General features: G+C 49.4%; 1 protein-coding gene across 1 annotated transcript in view; it reads left to right on the forward strand.

The window, feature by feature from the left end:
* Positions 1 to 26,264, forward strand: part of cfap157 (cilia and flagella associated protein 157) — a 46,577-nt gene that overhangs the window by 15,000 nt on the left and 5,313 nt on the right. Inside the window, exons 4-6 of the mRNA XM_085965424.1 lie at positions 3,857 to 4,124; positions 9,070 to 9,200; positions 15,755 to 15,905. Coding sequence (XP_085821550.1) covers positions 3,857 to 4,124; positions 9,070 to 9,200; positions 15,755 to 15,905 — 550 coding nt within the window. The remainder of the gene's footprint in view (positions 1 to 3,856; positions 4,125 to 9,069; positions 9,201 to 15,754; positions 15,906 to 26,264) is intronic.

Raw genomic sequence — 26,264 nt, forward strand, 5'->3', positions numbered from 1 at the left:
GGCCTCCTTCTCAACAGCGGAGTGTCTGGTCTCCGGGCCCTGGAGGGTTCGTGAAAAGAAGGCCACGGGTCTCCCCGCCTGATTGAGGGTAGCGGCCAGGGCAAAGTCGGACGCGTCGCTTTCCACCTGGAAGGGGATGGATTCGTCCACTGCGTGCATGGTGGCTTTGGCGATGTCCTCCTTGATACGGTGGAAGGCTAAGCGGGCCTCTGCCGTCAAGGGAAAAGAGGTGGACTTGATCAGCGGACGGGCCTTGTCCGCATAGTAGGGGACCCACTGGGCGTAATAGGAGAAAAACCCTAGGCACCTCTTCAGGGCCTTGAGGCAGTGGGGCAGTGGGAGTTCCATAAGGGGACGCATCCGGTCGGGGTCGGGACCGATGACTCCGTGTTCCACAACACAGCCAAGGATGGCGAGGCGGTTTGTGCGGAATATGCACTTCTCCTTGTTATATGTCAGGTTCAGGAGTTGGGCGGTGCGGAGGAATTTTTCGAGGTTTGCGTCATGGTCCTGCAAGTCACGGCCGCAGATGGTCACATTGTCCAGGTATGGGAAAGTGGCCTGCAACGCATTTTGATCTACCATCCGGTCCATCTCCCTTTGGAAGACGGAGACCCCGTTGGTGACGCCAAAGGGAACCCTAAGGAAGTGATAGAGGCGGCCGTTTGCCTCAAAGGCAGTATACTGGCGGTCCTCAGGGCAGATAGGGAGCTGGTGGTATGCTGATTTCAGGTCAATGGTCGAGAAGACGCGGTACTGCGCGATCTGATTGACCATATCAGCTATGCGGGGGAGTGGGTAAGCGTCCAGTAGGGTGTAGCGATTTATTGTCTGGCTGTAGTCGATGACCAGGCGCTGCTTCTCGCCAGTCTTAACGACCACAACCTGGGCTCGCCAGGGGCTGGTGCTGCCCTCAATAATCCCTTCCTTCAGGAGCCGCTCCACTTCGGTTTTAATGAAAACCCTGTCCCCGGCGCTGTATCGTCTGCTCTTTGTGGCGATGGGCTTACAGTCGGGGGTGAGGTTAGCAAACAGTGGTGGGGGGGTGACTCTGAGTGTGGAGAGGTTGCACCTGGTGCGCGGCGGGCAATTTGGAAGCTGCTGGCTGCGGACTGTGAGTGGGGGGAGGGGTCCACCGTACGCCATCGTAACACTTTTAAGGTGGCACTGAAAATCTAACCCCAGCAGGACGGCAGCGCAGAGGTCGGGCAGGACCAGAAGTTTAAAATTATCGTACACAGTCCCGTCTACTATGAGTGTCACCACGCAGTAGCCGCCAATGTCCGCTGACTGGGACTCGGAGGCCATAGAAATCCGCTGGTGCGCAGGCAGGACTGGGAGAGAGCAACGCCGCACCGTGTCAGGGTGGATGAAGCTCTCCGTGCTCCCAGAGTCAAAAAGGCAGATTGTATCGTGACCATTTACCTTAATGTCCATTGTGGAACTGGCCAGTTGGTGCGGTCTCGCTTGGTCCAGTGTAACGGATGCCAGCGTAGGGGTCGGTGTGTCGCTGCAGGTATCAGATGAGGCGGTGTCGGGGGCCTGCTGCGTCCCGGCTGTCATCCAAGATGGCGGCGTCCATGATCCCCATGTGGCTGGAGGCGTCCAAAATGGCTGCTGTACCGGTGATTCGCACATGGCCGAGGAGGCCCAAGATGGCGGCCCGCATGGCCCACACGCGGCGCTGCTGGGGTTCGGGGTGGCTTTGGCCCTGCAGACGCTAGCGTAGTGTCCCTTCTTCCCGCAGCCCGAGCAGATCGCGTTTTTCGCCGGGCAGCGCGCTCTGGGGTGTTTTGCCTGGCCACAGAAGTAGCATTTCTGGCCTTGGGGCACTGCTGTCTGGCCTTGGGACACTGCTGCGGTAGTTGGGCCGTTGCTGGGGTGTGGCTGGGGTGGCACGGCGCTATGAGGCGGTCCTACCGTGTCCCAGGCTGTCGTTCCCCGCGGCGTCCACGGTGCAGAGGAGTAGGCATCCATGCCCTGGTAGGCTGCATCCAATGATAGTGCGAGTTCAGAGGCCTTGTTGAGGTTGAGGTCACTCTGCTCCAACAGTCGCTGTCGGGTGTAATTGGATCTGTGGCCCGCTACAAAAGCGTCCCGGATAAGTTCCTCTGTGTACACGGCGGCCTTTACATCCTTACACCCACAGGCCCGGCCAAGCACGGACAGTGCCTGAAGATATTCCACGGTCGATTCCCCAGGTTGTTGTTTACGACTCCCCAGAAGGTGCCTGGCGTACACTTTGTTCACTGGGCGCGTGTACTGGTCCTTGAGGAGCTTGATAGCATCCGCGTATGAGGTCGCGTCTTGGATGACCGAGTACACTCGGTGGTTCACTTTGGAGGTCAGGACATCCAGTTTGTCCTCTTCCGATTTGATTGCTTCGGAGGCGGTCAGGAATTTTTCGAAACACTTAAGCCAGTGAGTAAACTTGGTGGATGAGTCCGCCTCCCGATGATTTAAGTCCAGGCATGCTGGTGTGAGGATCTTTTCCATTATAAAAATTTTGTTAATAAAATTGATGCGCTATCAATTACTCATAAAAGACTGAGAGTTAGAAGAGTAACTAAAGGCTTTTATTAACAAAAGAATGGAGGTCTGCCTCGAGTGGTCGACCGGTCCAGAAATACAAAGGGCTGGGGAGCAGCCACCTTTATACTAGGACTTGTGGGAGGAGTCAGCTGAGGCATGTCCAGGCATGTACACAATGGAATGCAAACAGTATACAAACAGTGGTTTACCACAGTGCCTGAGTTCACTGCAGCATGCAGTGGCCAGTCACGGTCACAATTTGCAAAGGGGGCATGAAACAGGTGTTGTGCCCCCCCCCCCCCGTGTGCATATGCAAAGCGCCTAACGCCAGGCTCGGGTGCGCGCCCCGGACGCCTACGGAGGAGCTCTAACCAAAATGGTGGGTGGCACACTTCCGGCACGGCATGAACACGCACTCACCACCCACCGTATTGGACCCTTGGCGGCTATTTTACACCTGTAAAACCGGTGCAGTGCGATCCAATTTCTGAGTCCCTGACTCTCGTTGAGGTATGGTTCCACAAACAGAAACATAGAAGATAGGAGCAGGAGTCGGCCATTCGGCCCCTCGAGCCTGCTCCGCCATTCAATGAGATCATGGCTGATCATCCAAACTCAGTACCCTGTCCCTGCCTTCTCCCCATATCCCTTGATCCCTTTAGCCTTAAGAAATATATCTAACTCCTTGAATATATTTAATGAATTGGCCTCTACTGCCTTCTGTGGTAGAGAATTCCACAGGTTCACCACTCTCTGGGTGAAGAAATTCCTCCTCATCTCTGTCCTAAATGGCTTACCCCTTATCCTTAGACTGTGACCCCTGGTTCTGGACTCCCCCGCCATTGGGAACATCCTTCCTGCATCTAGTCTGTCTAGTCCTGTTAGAATTTTATAAGTTTCAATGGGATCCCCTCTCATTCTTCTAAACTCCAGCGAGTATAAGCCCAATTGACCCAATCTCTCCTCGCACGTCACTCCTGCCATCCCAGGTATCAGTCTGGTGGCCCTCCTGTTTCCCGGCCCTTTGTCATGTGTGAGCCTAGTCATTGAGCGTCAGAAGGTTATTTGATGGTGGGGAGGGGGAGAAGGGCAATACAGCTAACGCTGGTCCTGTCCTCCCCCAATGTCCACATGGGTGCACCTTTCAGCATGAGTCACTGGACAGTGATCAGGAAGCGGGAAGCTTGGTGAATTTTTCCCTTCCCTAGCCCGGGGGCACTGATCCAATTGGAGTAGTTTAACCACCTAGAAAAAGAGCATTGGCTAATTCCGCACAAAGCAGGGGCCGAATCTGTAGCCGTTACCCACAACGTTATTCCCGTAGGCTAAAGAAGGAAATGGTTTCACGAGTGAACGCTGTGGCTGCAGAGTTCCGTCGCATCTCAAAAAGGCAGGTGGCAGAGACGACAAAAAGGGCCATTCGTGAAAACGTAACCATCAGCAACCAGCTGGGAAAGATGTCGGACAAAAGCATGAAAATAATCGAGGAGAATGACGAGCTGAAATTGGAAACGAAGAAGCAGTGGCGAAGCATTCTCATCTTGGAGGAAAGTCAGAAGGAGCTGGCCAAAAAGAATCTCAGCAACCTGAAGGTTTGATATTTCTCTGGGAGGAAGTATGCCAGTGAGTGGTTGAGGGGGTGTGGTGGCGGTGGGGGGTGGGGGGGGCCTTAGTTTGCAATAACAACGTCTTGTATTTATGCAGCACCTTTTAAGGTAGAGAAAGGTCCCAAACTACTTCATAGTGGTGTGACACTGAGCCAAAAAAGGAGATATTAGGAAGGCTGAACAGGAGCTTGGCCAAAGAGATGGCTTTTACAGAGGTTCTTAAAGGAGGAGATGGAAATCACAGTATCTTACAGCACAGAAGAAGGAGTCCATTCGGCATATTGTGCTTGTGCCGGCTTTTTGAAAGAGTTATTCAATTAGACCCAATCCCCTGCTCTTTCCCCATAGCCCTGCAATTTTTTCCCTTTCAAGTATTTATCCAATTCCCTATTGAAAGTCACTATTGAATCCTCTTCCACCAGACTTTCAGGTGGTGCATTCCAGATCATCATAACTCGCTGCACAAAACAAATTCTCCTCCTCACCTCTGTCTCTTTTGCCAATGACCTTAAATCTGTGTGCTCTGGTTACTGACCCTTCAGCCAGTGGAAATAGTTTCTCCTTATTTACTCTATTAAACCCCTTCATGATTTTGAACATCTCTATTAAATCTTCCCTTAACCTTCTCTGGTCTAAGGAGAACAGTCCCAGCTTCTCTAGTCTCTCCAGGTAACTGAAGTCCTGCATCCCCGGTACCATTCTAGTAAATCTCCTCTGCACCCTCTCCAAGGCCTTGACATCCTTCCTAAAACGTGGTGCCCAGAATTGGACATAATATGCTAGCTAAGGCCTAACAAATGATTTATAAAGGTTTAGCATAATTTCCTTGCTTTTGTACTTTATGGGCTCGATTTTGCCAGGCCTGCAGAGGATGGATTGGAGGCGTGTGAGGTGGTAAAATCACAAAAAATGGCGGGCTGGCCCGATCCCGCCTCCGAGCAATGTTCCCAAATGCGTGTTTTCTGACCCTGCTTCCATCCCGCCTCCAAGAGGCGGGATAGGCCCTTAAGGCCCTTAACAACCACTTAATTGCCTCTATAATCCCATTTTGAGAAGCCTTTCTGATTTTACCACTTTTCCCACGTCCTGCACGTCTCCTCTGGAACACGCCAGTGAATCCTGGCGGCCTCACAAGTGGACTGCTTACTAACAGCTGCAGCTCCACCATTAAAAAGGAGTTTTCAGCAATCATCATTTGCAGGTGGCAGAACTTTGTTGTCTCAGGTCTGGGGGAACTTTTAGCAGGCATACCCATTGTTGTGGAAGTTTGGAGCCTGACACCCATCTCCAGTGTGACCTCCTGGGAAACCCCTCTCGCCACCTTGACTGAGCGCTTCCTCAACTGAGGCATATACCACAAGCATGGGAACCATTTATTTCCTTTCCTCCTGGACATCAGATTCGGACGAAGTCCAACCGTAGCAGCAGCAGAATCATGAACAACAGTACCACCAACAGCAGCAACAACAGGAGCGCCAAGCTGCTGCTCACCCACCTGAAGCTGCACAGGCCAGAATGCGCCAGCACGCGACCACATTGCTGCCCGGGATGCAAGGGACGCACTCATCTTGGCCAGATTTGCTTAGCCTGCACCTTCTTATCAGACCATCGACAGTGGCCAAGAACCTGCGGATTCCTATCACTCTGACCACCATACTGACAATTCCAAGTCGACCTAAGCCCTCAATGTGGAAGTCCCATTAGCGAAATGACACACGCCACAACTGCAACAGTTTGCCATCAGAATTTTTTATGACAATAAGCAACTAATGGCTTTTCAAAATTAAACACATTACACCCAAGTGACTACCCTTGTGAATACTTGTGCATTATCTTCCTCTTACGCTTGCTCCTATGTGGTGCTTCCCCTGTGGCTTCAGCAGATGTGGAGGCCCCTTGCTCACTTTCTTGCTGCTCCTGTCTTGACACCTTTGGCGGGCGTCCTCTAGGGTTGCGAACCTGTGAGGGCTCGGCAACAGTCTGCTGCTCCTGCGGCTGTGCAGGGGTTGAGACGGCAATCTCAGTTGGGTGGGGACTCTGGTGGGGCTCTGACCGATGGCTCTGCAGTGGCATGGTCGTGTGAGCGCTTGGAGAGGAGCCCCCACTTCCTTGTTGTATGCCACCAACATCCCTCTCATGGGTCAGCCCCACTTCAGAGCTAGCAAGTGGCTGGACAGCATCTTGCTGCACTGCAGGGGGGCCATGAGGACCCGTTTCTGCACTGGAAGTCCTACTCCAGAGGACTTGCATGAAGGTCTGGTTTGTTTGCTCAATAGCTGATCATCACTCCTCAAGAGATGTCAGTCTATTCTGAACAATTACCATGTTTTCCTTACCCTGGCGACTAAGCTCCTCCATGGACGTAGCCATCCTCTCCTTTACCGTAGCCATCCTCTCCTCTACGGTAGCCAGCCTACCATGGAGGTAGCCATTCTTTCCGTGGTGATGTGTTCATGCGCCAACACCTCCACAAAGGCTCTACTCATGTTAGCGATGGACTCCTCCATTCACTCCACACTCGCAGTGACCCTGGAGACAAAACCTGCCAGAGACTCCTGCACCTGTTCCTGGAGTTCCAGCACCACTCTTCTTCTGGATGGCAGGTGACAACTCTACTCTATGTGAGCGTCTGCGCTGGTGCAGGGTGCGCTTAATTCTGCTGACGGAGCACCCTCAGAGGCTGCAGCGTCCTTTGAGGAGTCTGGAAGCTCAGGCTCTTCCTCCTGGACAATGGGGATGGGGTCTCTCGATGGTCCTGTGGGGGAGTAAAGGAAAGAGTTAGAGATGTGAGGTAAAGGTTGCATGCACATTGAATTGTGCAGATGATCATCAGTCAATCTGTTAGAGCATCAGAATCATTATCAGTCACTCATGCAATGTCAATGAGAGAGATGCCAAACTATTCTGTCACCAGCTTGCTGTGATGCGCCCGCCTGTCCGTCCCCCACTTGGGAATCCTCCTCGATCCTGGCAATTTCCAGGGTATCCGCCTCCTCCGATGTGGTGAGCTGGGCTACTGAGGGTGGCCCTCCTCCTGTCCTCGCTCTTTCCCTCTTATTGTGAGCTCTCTTTTCCTGCAATGAGGGACACAAGTGGAGTTTGAGTGAGAATGAAGGAGTGAGTATAGAGAATCCATAGCATAGCTGCTTAGAAGGAGACAAAGGGCCCTCCCTGTGTGTTGTAAGTTGTTGTCATTGCGTCACAGTGATAGGGAGTGTGAGGGCTGTATGGTCGAATAGTTAAGTGAATGTGACCATAGAGAGAGAGGGAATGGGTAAGGGTGCAGGGATGTTAGTGTCAAGTGGGATGTGGAGGAAGAGGTTGGCAAAGCAGAGTGCTGATGAGAGGCGATGGGGATGAGATTGAGGGTGATGAGAAAGTCATACTCACTTTTCCTGTGCGGACAAGGTCATGAAACCTCTTCCTGCACTGCAGCCAGGTTCTGCGGCACATAGAGATGGCATTGACCTCCTGGGCCACTTGCAGCCACACAGCTTTAGTCTGTTGTGGTGGCTTTTTTCTCCCTGAGGAAGGAAAGAGCACCTCCTTATTAGATCTTGCTCCCTCCACCAGAGCTTGGAGGGAGGGCTCATCAAAGCGAGGTGCACACTTTTGCTTGCTGGTGGACACGGTCGGTAAATGAAGTCCTTCATAAAATGTCCAAAGTGTTTCCAGTCTCCAGAAGAAGCAAGGATGCTTGCAGGCCTTAAATCCAGCAGCACTGATGACGTCATTGGAAGTGATTTTCAGGATGGAAAGACTAATTGGGCCAGAGGTTCCCACATGCTGGAAATCAAGTGCCCAATTAGGGAAAATCACACTTTTTTCCCACTTCACATTGGAGTCGGGGTCCTGACACAGAAACCACCTGACGCCCCAGCCCGACCCCAATGGCAAAATCGAGCCCTATGCCTCTATTTACATAGCCAAGGATTCCGTATGCTTTTTTAACAGCCTTATCAACTCGGCCTGCCACCTTCAGAGATTCCGTACGCAAACTCCCAGGTCTCTCTGTTCCTGCATACCCTTTAAAATTGTACCATTTAGTTTATATTGCCTCTCCTCATTCAACCTTCCAAAATGCATCACTTCACACTTCTATGCATTAAATTTCATCTGCCATATGTCTGCCCATTTCACCAATCTGTTTATGTCCTCCTGACATCTGCCACTGTTCTCCTCACTGTTTACTACTATTCCGAATTTCGTGTCAAGTGCAGACTTTGAAATTATGCCCAGTATACTCAAGTCCAGGTCATTAATATATATCAAAAACAGCAGCAGTCCTAATACCGACCTCTAGGGGACATCATTGTATAGTCTGAAAAACATCCATTCACCACTACCCTCTGCTTTCTGTCCCTTAGCCGATTTGTATGCACACTGCCACTATCCCTTTTAATCCCATGGGGTTCAGTTTTGCTATCAAGTTTATTATCTGGTACTTTATCAAATGCTTTTTGATGGTTACCGAAGAGCCACATGCATCCCGCAAGATGCCAATTGGCAGCCCCTTCCCCACCTCCAGTCTATATGGTTGAATACTGCACTATGGGATACATATGCCAGAGTCTTTTCAGGAGGTCTACTTCTCATTTTTAATGGTCTAACCATTACACAAGTTTCCTCCTAGAATCATAGAATAGTACAGCACAGAAGGAGGCCATTCAGCCCATCGAGTCTGTGCCGACTCTTTCGAAGAGCATCCAGTTAGTCCCACTCCCCCGCTCTTTCCCCATATCCCTGCAATTTTTTCTCCTTCAAGTATTTATCCAATTCCCTTTTGAAGGCTACTATTGAATCTGTATCCATCACCCTATCAGGCAGTGCATTCCAAATCCTAGCCACTCGTTGTGTGAAAATGTTTTCCCTCATGTCGCCTCTGGTTCTTTTGCCATCCAACTGGAGTAAATTGTTTGTTGAATTTCAGGTTATCGAAATGCTGACTGAGAAATGCAAACAGCAGCGGGTATCACTGGAAGACTCCATGCAGAGAGAGAAGGTTGCCCAGCAACTTGAGTTGGCCATCAGAAAGCTCGAGGAACAGAATGAATCTCTAAGGTATGTGCAATCCAACACTGTGTCCACATGGGCTTCTGCCGACTGAGCTTCAAGAGCTTTTAATATTTGATAGAAGGGGAGTCTCACCATGAGTAGTCCCTTTTATGTTTTTTAGCCTGTTTCCTTAGATAGTTTTCTTTGGTTTAGCCCCAAAGATCACTTCCATAAGCAAGCCCTTGCTCCCTGTGAACTGTAGTGTGCCTTTACCGTCCCAATATCCAGGTAATTGTAATGAGCCCAGGAGTTAAATAGAAACTTGATGGATATATCATGTGCCTTCACGTAACTTCCTTGATTTTGGACAGTGGTAGAATAAACACTCTATTAAAGCAAGGCTAAAGGATATATTTATAAACAGTGTTTAAATGTAGCAAATACAAAAAAAAGATTTAAAGCCATTACAAACTTTAGTATTTCTTCTCAGAACGGAGAAAAATACAAATTGGACCTGAGGCAAGATGCCTGACCATAACTTTATGTAATGGTTCACTGTCAACCTTCCATGGCGTCTTCTGCATATCTCTCCCAGAAAGACTGCTGACTTGGACCGCCACGAAACTGAAGTCCCGCATCCCTGGTACTGTTCTCGTAAATCCCCTCTGCACCCCCTCTCAGGCCTTGGCATCCTCCAAAATTGCAACGTTGTGTTGGTAAACCTTCCAGCAGAGCAGAAAGGCTCATTGTGGAGCTTACACTTGCTTACAGGCTTATTTTAAATGTCCCTACCCTTCTGTTAATAGTTCTGACTGATCTGTTGAAAATGAAGAACTGCGTCAATACTTGCCACTTCCAATTTTCTCCATCTCTTCATGGCACTGACTGATGCTGGAGTATGATTCCACAGACATCAGACACTCTCCATACCTCACGCAAAGTGTCCATTCTACAGCCGAGGGGTGTTGGAGCAGAGCCCAACCCTGTCCTAGCCAGAGGTCCACACATGGACTTTCCAACTGAGGTGACTGTGGAACTGCATCCCAATATTAGTCACTGCCTTCAGGAGAGGAAGGAGCGAAAGTTTGTGGGCAAAGGGCACTTTGGTGTCTCCTGCCTTTATTCAATGACAACAAAGTCCCAATTAAGCTTATGGGGGAAGAAATTCAGTTGGTAGCGCCACCCGTTAGCGCCTTAAGAGGGTGATAAGTGGGGCGCTAACCAACAAGCGCCCGGGCGCGGCGATACCTGCGCCTCTCGCAAAATTGAGTGGACATTTAACGGTGGCGCTAAACCATACCGCCCGCTCTCCTGCGCACGCAGATCTTGATGTCATTCGAGAGTGCAACGCCCTTGGGGCGCCCCGGACCAGAAATTCAGTGGCGCCCCCCTCCTTTCCGCCTGTCGCTACCAACGACAGGTTGACTGGAACGCTTCCCAGTTGCTGTGGGGCTCGGGGGGGCGCTATTTAAAGGGGGCTCTTCCTGTCTTCTGTGTGGTAGCCATTTTTGGACAACTCGTTCTGAGAGAGAGAGAAAGATTTGCAGAGAGACAAAGGGAGAAAGAGAGACTTCTGCATTGAGTCAATGCTGTCTGAGGTAGTTTTGGCTTCTGACCATAACTTTGTAGCTGCTTCGCTTTTTCACCGGCATAACTTTGATTGCCCACATACTATGGGGGCTGCAATGGATGGGAATGTCGTGCTTCTCCATCAGATTGAGAGGGCGCAGAGAGAGAGTGGCAATCATGGCCAGACGGAGGAGGGCCAACAGGTGTCGGTACAGGAGACCTTACCCTCCCAGGGTTTTTCGCCAACAGTTCTCGTACATCAGTATGTCTGAGGAGCAGTGTTTGCGAAGGCTGCGATTCAGCAAGGAGGTGGTCACTGAGCTCTGCCACCTGCTTCAGCCAGATCTGCAGCCTCAACTGAGGAGCAGGACGCCTCTGTCGGTGGCAGTGAAGATAACAGTGGCTCTCAACTTTTATGCCACCGGCTCCTTTCAATCTGCTACTGCTAGGGACATTGCCAATATCTCCCAGTTCGCGGTGCATTGCTGCATCCGTCAAGTCACAAATGCACTCTTTAAAAGGAGACGAGAGTACATCTCTGTCCCCATGACCCCGGACAAGCAGCAAGAACGCGCAGCGGGCTTTGCAAGAATAGCGGGCTTCCCCATGGTGCAGGGCGCCATTGACTGCACCCATGTGGCTTTGCGGGCGCCGCAAGAGAATGCCGAGGATTTCCGCAACCAAAAGGGCTTCCATTCCTTGAACATCCAGTTGGTCTGTGACCACAGACAGCTGATACTCGCTGTCAATGCCCACTTTCCAGGCAGCAGCCACGATGCCTTCATCCTGCGCCAGACTTCTGTGACAGACCTTTTCGAGGCCCCGCTTCACCCAGGAGGCTGGCTTCTCGGGGACAAAGACTATCCTCTGTGCACCTGGCTGATGACCCCACTCCGTTCGCCCAGTACCCCTGCAGAAGAACGATACAACAAGAGCCATCAAGCTACCAGGAACATCGTTGAGCACACAATCGGCGTGCTCAAGCAACAGTTCCGCTGTCTGGACCACTCTGGAGGAGCCCTGCAGTACTCGCCTGAGCGAGTCTCCCACTTTGTTGTTGTGTGCTGTATGCTGCATAACCTGGCAATCCTCAGGACCCAGCCAATGCCACCGGGCCTTGGAGCACCAGCGGAGGAGGAGGAGGAAGAGCAGCACCAAGACGGGAGGGAGGCACAAAGTGCAAGGGCCGTCCGTCAAAGGCTTATAGCAAGTCGCTTCTAGGCCCCCTCTGAGGGAATGGCTTCTGCCATTCAAAGAACCTGAATGGAACCATTCCGCAACCCCTAAGCCGGTCAAGGCAACAATGAGTGCAAAGAGCAAACATGCACATTTTGAATAAAGACACTTCTATATTTACCAAACTGTGTATCCTTCCTGCATGACAAAGCAATAGAAAGAAACACACAAAAAAACAGTCAATCACATAACTGGCTCTCACAACCTGGAGACAATGTCCAAAACAGTAACAAAAATATGACCACGATCCTTGGCCTTCAATAAAACAATGACCAACATTTTGCCGCCACACCTACTTTTTGCCCTTCGAGGGTGATCTGCTTCCCTTGCGAAATTGCCCCCTTCCCACCCTGCAGCTCCTCTGCACTGGGACCCCAGTGGCTGCAGCAAGGCTGGGGGAAGGCTGCTGAGTGTCAGGAACTGAGACTGCAGATGCCCTTGAGGGGCGGCCTGGACCAGCTCTGGGCCTGGAGGGCCCGGCTGCTGACTGCTCCAACTCTGCATGGGCGGCAGCAGTCTGTCCTACAGGTGGTGGCAACTGCAGTGGAGAAGTGACATTGCTGGCAGCAGGAATGCTGTCATCCTGAGAGAGGACAGCAACTCCCCACTCGACCGACACACTGGCACTCCCACGGGGCAGCACTTCAGCATGCGGAGCAATCTGCGGGAGCACAGATTGCTGGCCTGCTGCGACGTGGGGAGGGCCCCAGGGAAACCTGCCCAATCCAGTGAGGGTGACATCAGTTAGTGCTCGCGTGGCCTCAATCTGCGTCTGCATGAGACCAGCCACTGACTGCATTGTAGCACTTAGCATTTGCGTGGCAGACGCCTGTGCTGCACCGAAGTCCTGGACACTCTTTGCCAGTGACTCAATGGATTCAGGCATCCTTGCCACTGCAGCCATGAGCTCAGTGTGCCTTTGCTCCGCCTGGGCGCTCATTTCAGCGAGGAGCCGCACCTCGTCTGCGCTCCCTGGGGGGAGAAGGTCCCCAAGCTTCCCTACCCCCCTCGCGTTGCTGCAGCCCGCTGGGTCCTGGAGCTTCACCCTCATCAGACCATTCCCCCCCGCTCCCCTCCAGGGAAGGCGTGTCCCCAGTATGGCCATGGGCTGCCTCGGCAGAGGGTTGCGCTGATGGTCCGGCTTCCTCTTCCTCCTTGCCTTCAGATTCACTCCCAGTGGCAGCTTGAGGGCCCGCCTCCTCACCTGGTGAATCAGCATCTAAAAGCAGAGAGGTACAAGAGTGGCTTTAGCGTGAGGATAGGGTGGCAGCAAGGGAGGCATGAGTGCAGCGATGTACTGATTTGGATCGAGAGTGTCAAAGGATGCTGTTGTGAGGAACAAGTGGAAGGAGAGAGGTCAAAAAGGTGATGACCTTACCATTGCTGGCCAGAACGGGGTCGGCGTCTCCAGTGGCGACAGGGCGAAGCATCTGGCTTGCCACAATCCGGTGGACTCGCTGCTCCAGATCGGTCAGAGCTTGAAGGTGAGGCCGGCCTCCCCCGGTCCATTGCTGCTGTCTCCTATTATGCGCCAGCTTGCTCTGCAAGAAAAAGGACGGGGTCTGAGTAAAGATGCAGCCATGATCTTGGCTGAAATGCCTCCCATGGTCGAATAGCCCTTACTGTATGCAGCCATGATCTTGGCTGAAATGCCTCCCATGGTCGAATAGCCCTTACTGTATGCAAAGTGCTGAATGTGCGTGAGTTTCCTGAAAGGGCCATAGGTGTTGGAGGAGTGCTGGGCATTGGAGCTTTCAAGACCCTTTGGCCATAAAGCGAGGTCGAGATGGAGGGATGAAGAGGTTTCTGAAAAAGGCACTCACCCTGACGACCCGAGTGAGGTCGTTGAACTTCTTCCTTCATTGCACAGGGGTCCTAGGCACCATGCTGCTGGAGGTCACTCTGTGAGCCACCTCCCTCCAAGCTTTTCGGTACTCGCTGGGCAGAGGCCTCCTGCCACTCTCCGGGTACAGGAGAGATCGCCTGCACTCCACCGCGCCAACCAGAGCCTCCAAGGCCCCCTCGCTGAACCGCTGCGCTCGCTCCCTGGCCCTCTCCATGGTCCTTGGCTGCAGGATTTGGCAATAGGTCTGCCTAGGCCGAGATTTAGGGCTCCGATGCGCAGGGTGCGGCTGCAAATCAAGATCGACCCTCCCCTTTAAGAGCTGACCGCCAGCATGTCTGTGTGCAATCGCTAACTGACAGCACCTGCGCTGCACCCGCCCTCTGAGTTAGCGCCTCGCTCCTCCGGCTTAGTGCCTTAAGAGAGTCGTGCAGCGCCTGATTTAGCGCTGTAATCAGCTCCAGGGGCGAAACAGACTAATTTAGCAGTAGGCGGCGATAATTTGCGCCGGGCGCTAAACTTTGTGCCCGGCCGATAATTGTGCCCCAAATGCGGCGATACCGAATTTCTCCCCCATGATGTCTAAGACATGGGTTCAGACACTTGTCTTTCATGATTGAGAACTGCTAAGAATGCAGGAGAAGGGCTTCCTTCAGCTTATGTACAAGATCTAAGACCAAGTCCTGAGGTAAATTTGGGGCAAAAAAAGGAAACTGTTGGAGGGAGGCAGTGCTTTGGCCTACACCGACCTGCCACTGAGTACCCTGGAGGGAGAGTCAGGCGATCGGCAGGCATATCTCTTTGCTAAAGCCCTTCACATGATGACTTGGATTAAGCAATTGGTGACCAGTGAGCTTAGTAGGCAGCACCTGACTTGGACATCTAAAATGTCAAATTAGGGAGCATGTCACAGGCTGCCCTACATAGGTTCTTCCACCATGCTGAGACAGATGAGAGAACTCTTGAGACTTGGGACGGCAGCTGCTTGAGACTGGGTATGAGCGCATGAGCTCATATATCCAGGGCTCAGCACCCAGCAGGATTGGATTGCAGACAGGCAAGCAGTGGCTGCAGAAATTCTGCACATCCAGTCGGTGAAACTGCGGTTTGATGTGTTTATGATTAAGTGTCCATGCCATGGTCAGGAGAATGGTGGCAATGCGTTCACACATTTTATGCTGAGTTGTGCTGTTCACCATGCCACTTTTGAAGAACTCCTCGGACCTGTTGTCTGCTTAAACCCATGCTTAACAAGGGTTCAAACCTGTGTTTGTCAATTGTCTCGTGACCAAGAAATGACTATCCTGTGGAGTGGGGAGTTGAGGTGTGGCACCAAGGTGACACTCTTGGCTATACAAGTTTGGAACCAAGCCAACCCTCTGTGGCTGACTCAATAATCCAATATACTGAGCTAGTCAGATCCACAGTATTTCAGGGCACTATTGTTGATTGACCAGCAGGCCTGGCTTATAAATGGGACCAGGAGGGGAAGCCTCGTCACTGGGGGCTGGAATTTTTGGCACTTGGCTTCAGATAATCTTGCAAGCCAATGCCCCTACGGTTAGGGTGGTCCTGTCTGGACAGGCAGTGGGAAGTTGACCAGTGCTCTGTGCCAGTAAGCTATGCTGTATTAGCTGGTTTAACTCCAGCACTCGCATGGGGGTCCCTAAACTTTGCTTATCCAATCTGAGCCTAGGCGCTCTGGGCACAGTTAAGTGGGGTATGTCCCTACGAGTTTGAGCTTCATATAGAGCAAGCAGAAACAGAGACTCTTAAACATGGTAATGGATTTCTGTGCATTCCAGGGGCCCAGTGAGAGAGAGTTAAGCCCTAGTGGTTGGGGGTGGGTTATAGTCTAGTGATTGGAGGAGGATTGGGCCCTGGTGACTACAGGAAATAGTGGTTACTGAAACTTGTTCCTGAGTTACGTTCAAAGATTACTTGCTGTAATCTCCCCTCACATAATCTTCAGGAACGAAATAACCTCCCTTCAGAAGAAGCTGGCGACAAAGCAATCTCAGCTGGAGAATCAGAGGACCCTCCTGGAGCAACAGGAAAAGTGCAGGAAACAGGTGGAGAAAGTCCTGTCCGATGCTGCCTACGCTTTGAAGGATACCCTGCTGGTAAGATAACCGCTTCCATTTTGAGAGTAGTCAATGGCCCAGAAATTCGGGTCCCAACGCGTGAGTACGGACGGAGTACTCGCGCGTGGACCCGATGGAAGTGCTGGAATCTTGCATGCACTACGTATGCGCGGGAAACCGGCACTTCCGATCCTCTGAACCAAGGGGTTCAGAGGTCGAACGCGTGCGCGCGGGAGTCTGTGCGTGCGCGTTGAACTTCCTTTTTTTTTTCAGGTTTTAACGTGCGGGTAAGTCTGTACATTTTAGAAATGTAAAAAGCAGCCGTAAAGACTTCGTTTTCAAAGGTAAGTGGTCAATTATTTAAAATTAAAACATTTTTTCCACAGGTTTTTTACTTTTAAATAGTTTAAAGCAAGGTAAGTTTATTTTTAGCCCGTTTTTTATTAAATTATTTTTTTCAAAAATTTAAATTTTTGTTTAAAATAGTTATTTAATGTCATTTATAGTTTATTTACAAAGTGTGATTTTTAAAAAAAAATTATTTGAAGGTAAAGTACAGTTTTACAGCCTCAGCATTTATACGTTTTGACAGGTCTATCTGTCAAGACTTAGGAATGGAGCATTCCCTGCTCCGATTGGCTGCCTGTTGCTCACGTGATCCCAGGGGACGCTTCGCACTAACTACGCCCCTGGGACACGGCAGCATAGCGCGCCGGCCCCTGGGACAGGCCTCGGAGAGGAATTCCACGCAGGCCCAGAGGTCAACTGCCGGCGCGCTAGGTAAGTGTAGGTCGGGGGCTTGCACCCGCGGGAAGCCCCCGACCCGAATTTCTGGGCCATTGTAACTGCCCTCTGGTTACAGGAGTACAGTAGCTTAGTGGTCATGTTACTGGACTAGTTCAAATCCCACCACGGCAGCGGATGAATTTAAATTCAGTTAATTAATAATTTTTTTTAATAAATCTAGAATTTAAAAAAAAGCTAGTATCCGTAATGGTGACCATGGAAACTATCAGATTGTCGTAAAAACCCATCTGGTTCACTAATGTCCTTGAGGGAAGGTAATCTGTCATCCTTACCTGGTCTGACCTATATGTGACTCCAGACCCACAGCAATGTGGTTGACTCTTAACTGCCCTCTGAAATGGTGGCTCACCACCACATTCTCAAGGGCACTTAGGGATGGGCAATAAATGCTGGCCTTGCCAGCGATGCCCGCATCCTGTGAATGAATAATTTAAAAAAACAAATGCATGGTCCACTTTGAAACCTGGCATATGGCAGAGAGACATCTGCTGTGAGATTCCTGACATCCTTCGAAATGTTCTATTATTTGTTCAGTGATGTAGGTAATTTCTGTACCCAACAAGCTGCACCATGGATTGCTACTATGTGTATTTGCACCCATGTTTTGTCCATGTCACAGGCTTCTGATCTTGGCAGTACCAAGGTGTCAAGGTACAGAGTAGAGGCCACCGAGACTGTAAGAAAGTGCCACATTTGATCCATGGTCTGAGCTGAGTTGCACCAGTTGACCTCGGCCAGAATGCTACAGATGGCCTCCGCATCCCTAGCCTAGGGAAGGTTCCTGCTCCTGATCACACTCGAGCAATCCCTGCAGAAAAATGCGTGTGGATGTCAAAGGAGGACAAGCTTGGGTTTGGCAGGGGAGCTCACCATGAACAAATAGACTGCCAGCACTCCCTGTTCAAGCTCACAGCTTGGACTCGGTACCGAAGGGCTGTCAGGGTCCTAGGAAGCATATGGTAGCATGGCTCGGGGCCTGCAGAAAAAAAAAATTAATTACACTCTTCTTCCTGTTGGAAGCAGAACATGAATTTCTTCAACTCCTAAAACTTTCTCGAGTTAGTTTATAATAGGAACCATCTGCAATTTGGTAACTGTGAAAGGCCCTCATGAGGTTAAAGGCTAGCACAGCTGGAGCTTGCGTACTGTTACTTGCAAGCCTGTACCAGCCCACGATGCAGTTTCTGTAAAGTAGCATGTCAGAAACTATTATGGTACATTTGAGCATGTAGTCACTTGCGCAATGTATCATTTGAGACGACCCACTCGGTTTCTTCTGCCTCCCTTCCCCCCCCCCCCCCCCCCAACTATGAGGAAGGGTTTCAGTTTCCTGCTTGTAGCCACTGACCATTTTCACATCTGCTGCAAGAATGCCACTATTACCAGGTTTTAGCTGTTATGTTGCGCAACTGGAATCAGACCCCGTGCTTAGCATTTGCATGAAATAGGTTGCAGCTGTTTGGAAGAGCCCCATTGCAGGCCTTGGAGCCGCTACAAATAAGCATCTGGGAGATAGAGGGCAGTGTTTGATTTGTCCCTCCCTCTTTGCACACCATATCCATCCCAATGGGCAGGCTTTTCGTTCATTAACCCTTGAGTGCTTTTCTAAAAAAAAAATCCCTCTATTCCTTCACACAACAGCTGGCAGACTGATATTTTCTGGAGATAATCTGAAGTAGAATTAAGAGGTTGGACCCAAAAAACACACTTATTGGAATAGTTTAATTTAAAAAAATTACTATTATTGCAGGCAAACTTTCCTAGCACCACTTAATGACAAAAGCTGAAATTTCTCTTTTATTCTTACGGTTTTAAATAGGGTAAAGCTGAACAAAAAAAAGTAGCTTAGGCTTTGTGTGAGGAAGTCCTTTTGTGGCAGCATACAATCAGACCGAGTAGTTGTATTCAGTAAGAAATGCCCCTAAATGGGTTTTGTTAAGTCTGTGTGTCCCAGTTATGCTTATTATAAATCACTGGACACAGACCACAAGAATAACTTTAACAGGTCTTTACTATTCGGAGGTCAGGGCTGAACTGCCCAGCAAATCCCAACACAACACTTATATATACCGGTGTGGTCACCACCGGTATTACAGTATACAGCAGCCAAGCGAAAGTAGTACATCTCTTAAGGTAGTTCTCTTAAGGTGGAACAGGTTACATACACCACAATCCTCCCTTTTTAGCTTAACAGTGTATATCCCCATTTAACATAACATAATAACATATATATATATACAACTTCATGCAAAACAGTTCAAAGATTCAGTCTCTGAGGAGGCCTCCTGATTCGAGTTGGATAACGCCTTTCAGGGGCAGAGGTATAATGTTTCACCCCATTCTTCATGAATTTCTGGAATTCTTCTGACACGAACTGCGGTCCGTTGTCTGAACATATTTGTTCTGGCAATCCATTTCTTGCAAATATCGTTCTTAGCACCGCGATCGTCTTTTCCGAGGTAGTGGTAGTCATCTTAATCGCTTCTGGCCATTTAGAATGTGCGTCCACCGCAATTAAAAACATGGAGTCCACGAATGGACCAGCAAAGTCAATATGTACACGTTGCCATGGGGTTGAAGGCCATTCCCATGGATGCAGCGGTGCAATCGGAGGTGCATTTTGCACTTTTTGGCACCCTGAGCAGCTTTTCGTCAGATCCTCTATCTGTTGGTCGATACCCGGCCACCACACATAAGCCCTAGCAAGGCTTTTCATCTTGACTCCCCCCAGATGACCTTCATGCAGTTCCTTTAGAACTCTCTCTCTTAACTTAGGAGGAATAATCACCCTTGTTCCATACATCAATGTTCCTTGACAGACGGACAGCTGTCCTCGTCTTGCTGAGAATGCCGGTAACAGTGGATCACCATGTGCTGGCCATCCCTTCACTGTCACTTCGTAGACCCGGGACAGTGTCGGGTCGTTCCTGGTTTCTCTTTCAATACTTGCATTGGTGACTGGTAAACATTTGATGATGGTCGAGTGAAATAACTCAACAGGGTCAGCCGTCGGTGCCTCCTCCTCTGTAGGTAGTGGCAGGCGCGACAGCCCATCAGCATTACCATGCTGCTTTGTACCTTTGAATTCAATCTGATATTGATGTGCCCCTAGGAAAAGGGACCATCTCTGGAGTCTCTGTGCTGTCATCACTGAAACACCCTTCTTAGGGTTAAAAATGGATACCAACGGCTGGTGGTCTGTCAGAAGCGTAAACTTTTGGCCCTGCAGGTAATGATTAAACTTCTTTACTCCCCACACAAGGCTGAGAGCCTCCCTATCTATCTGAGCATAGTTGCGCTCAGCGGAGGTCAATGATCTGGATGCGAACGCGACTGGCCTCTCCAGGCCATTTGGCAACTTGTGTGAGAGTACTGCCCCAATACCATATGGAGAAGCATCACAAGCCAAACGAATAGGCAGCGTTGGGTTGAAGTGAGCCAACACTTCCTCTGAGATGATCAATGCCTTGCTTTTGCGAAAGGCCCTCTTACAGTCCTCGCTCCACTTCCATGGTACTCCCTTCTGCAAAAGAGCATTCAGCGGGTGCAGCACCGTGGATAAATTTGGCAGAAACTTATGGTAATAGTTAATCAACCCTAGGAACGACCTCAACTGGGATACATTATCCGGAGCGGGAGCCTTCACAACAGCTTCGATCTTGTCAGGAGACTTATGAAGCCCCTCCTGGTCAATGACATGACCACAGTACGAGATCCGCTTCTGAAAGAACTCACATTTCTGGCGATTAACTCGAAGTCCATATTCTTTCAATCTGGTGAGCACCAGTTCCAAATTTGCAAGGTGTTCCTCGTCATCATCTCCTGTAATCAGAATATCGTCCAGGTAACATTGTGTGCCTGGAATTCCCTGTAATACCTGCTCCATGGCCCTCTGCCAAATTGCTGGAGCCGATGCCACTCCAAAAACCAGTCTATTATACCGGTACAAGCCTCTATGCGTGTTGATCGTGAGATACTGGCGTGACTCTTCCTCAACTTCCATCTGTAAGTACGCCTGCGCCAGGTCTATCTTGGTGAAGTGTTTCCCGCCAGACAACGAAGCGAAGATATCCTCAATCCGCGGAAGCGGATACTGCACCGTGTGAAGCACCGGATTAACAGTGATCTTGAAATCTCCACAGATGCGAACCTTCCCCGGTTCCCCCGGCTTGTTGCTCGATGAACGCTTCATGACGGGGACAATGGGCGTGGCCCACTCACTCCAGTCTACCTTAGACAGTACTCCTGAACGTTCTAGCCCTTCCAGCTCAGCTTCCACAGCAGGTCGTATTGCATAAGGTACTGGTCTGGCTTTGAAAAATTTCGGGTTTGCATGTTCTTCAACCTTGATGTTTGCCGTAATTCCTCTCCGTGTTCCCAGTCCCTGTTGGAACACCTCTTTAGCATCGTCCAATATTCTGGACAATCGTTTAGGTTTGACATCTTTTTTACCAGAATCTACCGTTAGTGCTTTTAAGGAATGCCAGTCCATATTTATTTTCCTAATCCACTCCCGTCCCAGTAGTGGTGGACCTCCCTCAGGTAGCACATATAAGTCCATTCCTCGGCTTTCTTTGCCCTTGTGGACCACCTTTACCTCTATCTTCCCGATGGGGTATACTCTTTGCCCCGTGTATGTTTTCAATACAATCTCCGTATCCCGTAGGGGAATATGTGGGAATAACCTTTTGTAATCTTGCTTATTCATGACCGTCAATGCCGATCCAGTGTCCAATTCCATCTTCACTTGGACTCCTGCTATCTGAAGTGTGACCCAGATTGTTTGGAGGTCTGCTTCCTTACCAACATTGTGTACTCTTAGACTACCCAGTTCATTACTGCTGGAGTCTGAATTTGACTTCTGTTCGTTCGAACTGTTCTCTGTCACCTTGTGTACCTTTCTGTACTTTTCCTGCGGTGACTTTTTGTTGCTGGTCTTCTTTCCTGACCGGCATACTTTAGCTATGTGACCAAGCCTGCCACATTTTCTGCATTCCTGATTTTTGAACCAGCACTGGTTCTGATCGTGCGTTGTCTTTCCACAACGATAACATTTTACTGTACCCAAGACCATTTGATTGGTGCTGAGTTCCGGTGACCGTAGCTGCATTTCCGCAGTGCCTCTCGCTGCGGCTTTGTGCGATGCTGCAATAGTGACAGCTTTATCAAGCGTAAGATCATTCTCCTCAAGCAGTCGCTTTTGTGTTCCTTCTTTTAACAATCCACACACAAATTTATCTCTCAGCGCATCTGCTAGTCCTGTTCCAAACTGACAGTACTTTGATAGCTTACGCAGTTCAATTAAAAATTCAGCGTTGCTTTCGTCTTTCAGCTGCGTTCTTCTGTAAAATTTAAATCGTTCCGCTATCATCAGCGGCGTGGGGTTTAAATGATTTTTCAGGACAGTAACAATATTCGCGAAAGTCTGATCCGCCGGTTTATCTGGTGACAGAAGGTGCTTCAATAGCCCGTATGTCTTCGCACCCATTGAGCTTAATAAGGTTAGTGCTTTCTCATCATCTGGTACCTTATTTGCTTTACAATAAACTTCCATGCGTTCTACATACGTGGTCCAATCTTCGATATCGCTATCAAATGTATTAATGTTCCCATGTTTAGGCATCCTTGCAAGTTTTTAAATTTTTCTTTTTCTCAAAATGGCGGCTTCCCGCGCTTGTCTTCTTCCCCCGCCTACTAAAATGGCGGCTTCCCGCGCTTGGCGGTCTTTCCCGCGCTCGTCTTCTTCCCCCGCCGACTACAATGGCGGATTCCCGCGTTTGCCTTCTTCCCCCGCTGGCTGCAATGGCGATTGCCGTGCTGCTGCCGTTCTCACCTCCCCAGCGGTTCTCATGCAGCCCGGTCCTTTACACCGGCTGCGTTTGAGTTCTCCGCGGCTCTCGTGCCTTAAGCTGCCCCAGTCGCTGCGCCTCTGGGCCTCGATTGCAGCCCGGCCCTTTTCACCGGCTGTGGTCGAGTTCTCCGCCCTTTTTCCTCCGTTTTCCCTCCCCCACTCCACAGTCAACGCGGCCGACTTTCTGCTCGTGTCGCTGATCGGCTTACCCACCACCGTGGTAGAAGGGATGATCACTGCCTGTCGCTGATGGAGGGCTTCGTGGTCAGAATTTTTCTTTTTAACCCAGGTTCTCGATGCCTCCCGTGCGATGGTGCTCAGCAGGATGATGAGGGCGGATGCCTCTTCTCGACGCCCGTTCTGAGGACGAAGCTGCCTTGGATGTAAAACTGCCGCAGGGTAAGATCGGACTCGTCGCCACTGTTAAGTCTGTGTGTCCCAGTTATGCTTATTATAAATCACTGGACACAGACCACAAGAATAACTTTAACAGGTCTTTACTATTCGGAGGTCAGGGCTGAACTGCCCAGCAAATCCCTACAGTATTACAGTATACAGCAGCCAAGAGAAAGTAGTACATCTCTTAAGGTAGTTCTCTTAAGGTGGAACAGGTTACATACACCACAGGTTTTCTTTTGCTGTTTCCATGTATATCAGGCTACACAAAATCCAGTACACGGTGTCCACATTGCCATTCTCTGCATTGCTGTTCTGTGTGAATTCCACTTAGTGCTGGCTGTCTCCTTTATTGGGTGTCGAGGACCATTACAGCGAAGGTGTAAGCATTACCAGAATGCTGCTCGTTTTCTGGGCCATTAACAAGTTGTTTGGCGTGATATGCTGTTTGTTAAGGACACTCTTCAAAGAACTTACTTTTTACATTAATACAAAAGCAAAATACTGCGGAAATCTGAAATAAAAAGAGAAAATGCTGGAAATACTCAGCAGGTCAGGCAGCATCTGTGGAAAGAGAGAGAGAGAGTTAACATTTCAGGTCGATGACCCTTCGTCAGAACTGGAAAAAGCTGGAGCTTGTTTCTTAACTTGTCCCATTACCATCTCCTTTTGCCTTGCACCATCATCCCTTTTGTCTCTTAATCTCTCCTGTCTTCTGTCCTATCACAGACCTTCCCTTTGTTCTTTCCTCCCCTCCCCCCTTTCCCTGCCCCAACACTTGCTTAAAAACCTGTTCCATCTCCAGCTTTTTCCAGTTCTGACAAAGGGTCATTGACCTGAAATGTTAACTCTGTTTCTATCTCCACAGATGCTGCCTGACCTGCTGAGTATTTCCAGCATTTTCTCTTTTTTTATTTTACTGTTTTACTCCCATACAATCCTATCTCTGTAAACTCCTCCAGCCCCACAACCCCCCCCCCCCCCCGAGATATCTGCCCTCCTCCAATTCTGCCCTCTTGAGCATCCCTGATTATAATCGCTCAACCATTGGTGGCCGTGCCTTCAGCTGCCTAGGCCCTAAGCTCTGGAGTTCCCTCCCTAAACCTCTCCGCCTCGCTACCTCTCTTTCCTCCTTTAAGACGCTCCTTAAAACCTACCTCTTTGACCAAGCTTTTGGTCACCTGCCCTAATTTATCCTTATGTGGCTCGGTGTCAAATTTTTGCCTGTGAAGCGCCTTGGGACGTTTTACTATGTTAAAGGCACTATATAAATACAAGTTGTTGTTGTTGTACAATCCAGGGACAACCTTATGGTTTTCAGTTCCCTGCTGCACTCTGCCTGTACGTGCGAAGGGGTTAAAAGGGGTTCCCTGAGGTTAAGGTAATCTTCCTTATAACTACATTAGAGACTCTCATTCAGTGGCTAATGAAAAGAACTACACAATCTTGTGCTTGCTTCCTCGTTTCAAAACAGTTTATATATCGTGTAGGTTTGGTTATTTTAGTATTTTTCCCTGTTTTCTTGATACTGATTTTTCAGCCATAAATAAAATTGACCATGTAGTTTTAAGATTATGCCCTCTTGTTCTGGATTCTCCCACCATCAATGCTCCCTTTTCAGTTTTTTTGGTGTGCGCTGCCCCTTTAAGGGGCTGCGTGGCCCGTTCAAAATACTGCGCATGCGCGGTTTTTCCCGTTGTGAAGCCGGCAAGCGGCCTGCGCGGGACCTCCCAGAGCTTAACGGGAACATTGCCCACAATAGGAAATAGTTTCTCTGTATCTACTCTAACGAATCCCAATATCATTTTTAATACCTCAATTAAATCACCCCTCAACCTTCTATAAACTCAGTGAATACCAGCCACGTTTATGCAACCCTTTGAGCCCTGGTGACATTGCGCTGTACTCCCTCCAAGGCCAATCTATTTCCTGAGGTTCAGTGCCCAAAACTGAATACAGGACTCTAGATGTGGTCTGACCAAGGCTCTGTACAACTCGAGCATAACTTCCTCACTTTTCTACTCCAACCACCTTGAGGTAAAGGCAAAGATTCCATTAACCGTTTTGATTACTTTTTGCACCCGTGCACTAGCTTTTAGTGATTTGTGTACATGGACACCTAAATCCCATTGCTCCCCCACAGCTCCTAGCTTCTAACCATAAAAAAAAAATCAGATTTGTCCTTTTCAGATCCAAAGTGGATGACCTCACACTCCCCCCACATTGAATATATATTTTGTGAAAAGTTGAAGCCCAGTGCAGATCCCGGGGGAGCACCAGGTTATAATCTCTTGTGCGGATTCGTATCAATTTGTAGCAGAAAATTCCACGTTTAGTGCAAAGAAATGGTTCTAATCTTGTTTCTAATTCCTTTTGTGATTATCTTAAGTTCATCACTGTCTCTTTTCGGTTTCGCTAATCAAATGCTTGCATCTATCAGACCCTATTGAAATCACTCCACCATGCTTGTTAATGGGAGTGTATTTAGCCATCTTTTCATCTGCTGCCTCCTCCTTCCCCCCCCCCCCCCCCCGAAAAAAGTAAATAAAATGCCGTTGGCTCTGAAGTGCAGAAAAACTGTTAGTGCCACCAAGTGGCAGAGCATCATTTGTACATTGGGCAGTTTTGAAATGGTAGCCTTTTATTTACTTAGGTCAGATGCTTCATTTCATCCGTGTACTATGTTCTGAATGCTAGTTAATGTATTCGTGCTACACTCCTGTCTGTGTTTGTTTATATTAAGGCAGAATAAGTTAATGACTGCATTAAAAAACGTTGGAATTTAATACTGTGTTATCTAGCGCAAAAGTAAATTGAAACCCTTAAGATTTTCTGCTTTTCACGTTAATTCTCCCTACTGTGCCTCTTATCCTGGAGAAGAGAATGAAAGAACCTGCTCCCAGCTGGTCAGGGCATAAGAGTGAATAGTAATTCTCTGATTTGCCCCGCTCCTTGTCCTGAAGGATGTTAGAAACTTGCCTTGTTGCTAACTGTGGGCACAAAGCCATGTCCTTACACTTTAAAGTGCAGCAGGGTGAGCTCCAGCTTGTTATGTCACTTTGCATTCAATTTTCCCCCTTTTTTAAACCCGGTGGGGTGGGGTGATAGCAAATCGGCAGCCGGTTTTATATCTCTCCCCATTTTCATTTCCATTGAAGTCACTCTGACATCTCGGGCGATTTTAACCCTACTCACTCAGCAGAAACCTGACGGGTGGGCAGTTAAAATCACCCCGGCTCTTACCTGTCCGAAAGCCGCCGTGATCGCAACATCTCCAGTTTTAGCCTGCTTTTCTGAGCAGGCAGCAAGGACACATGCCCAGAGTCAACAGGGTCCTTCTTTAC

Source organism: Somniosus microcephalus, chromosome 23, assembly GCF_052327205.1.
Source record: "Somniosus microcephalus isolate GS21.2 chromosome 23, FLI_Smic_1.0, whole genome shotgun sequence".
Taxonomy (NCBI): domain Eukaryota; kingdom Metazoa; phylum Chordata; class Chondrichthyes; order Squaliformes; family Somniosidae; genus Somniosus; species Somniosus microcephalus.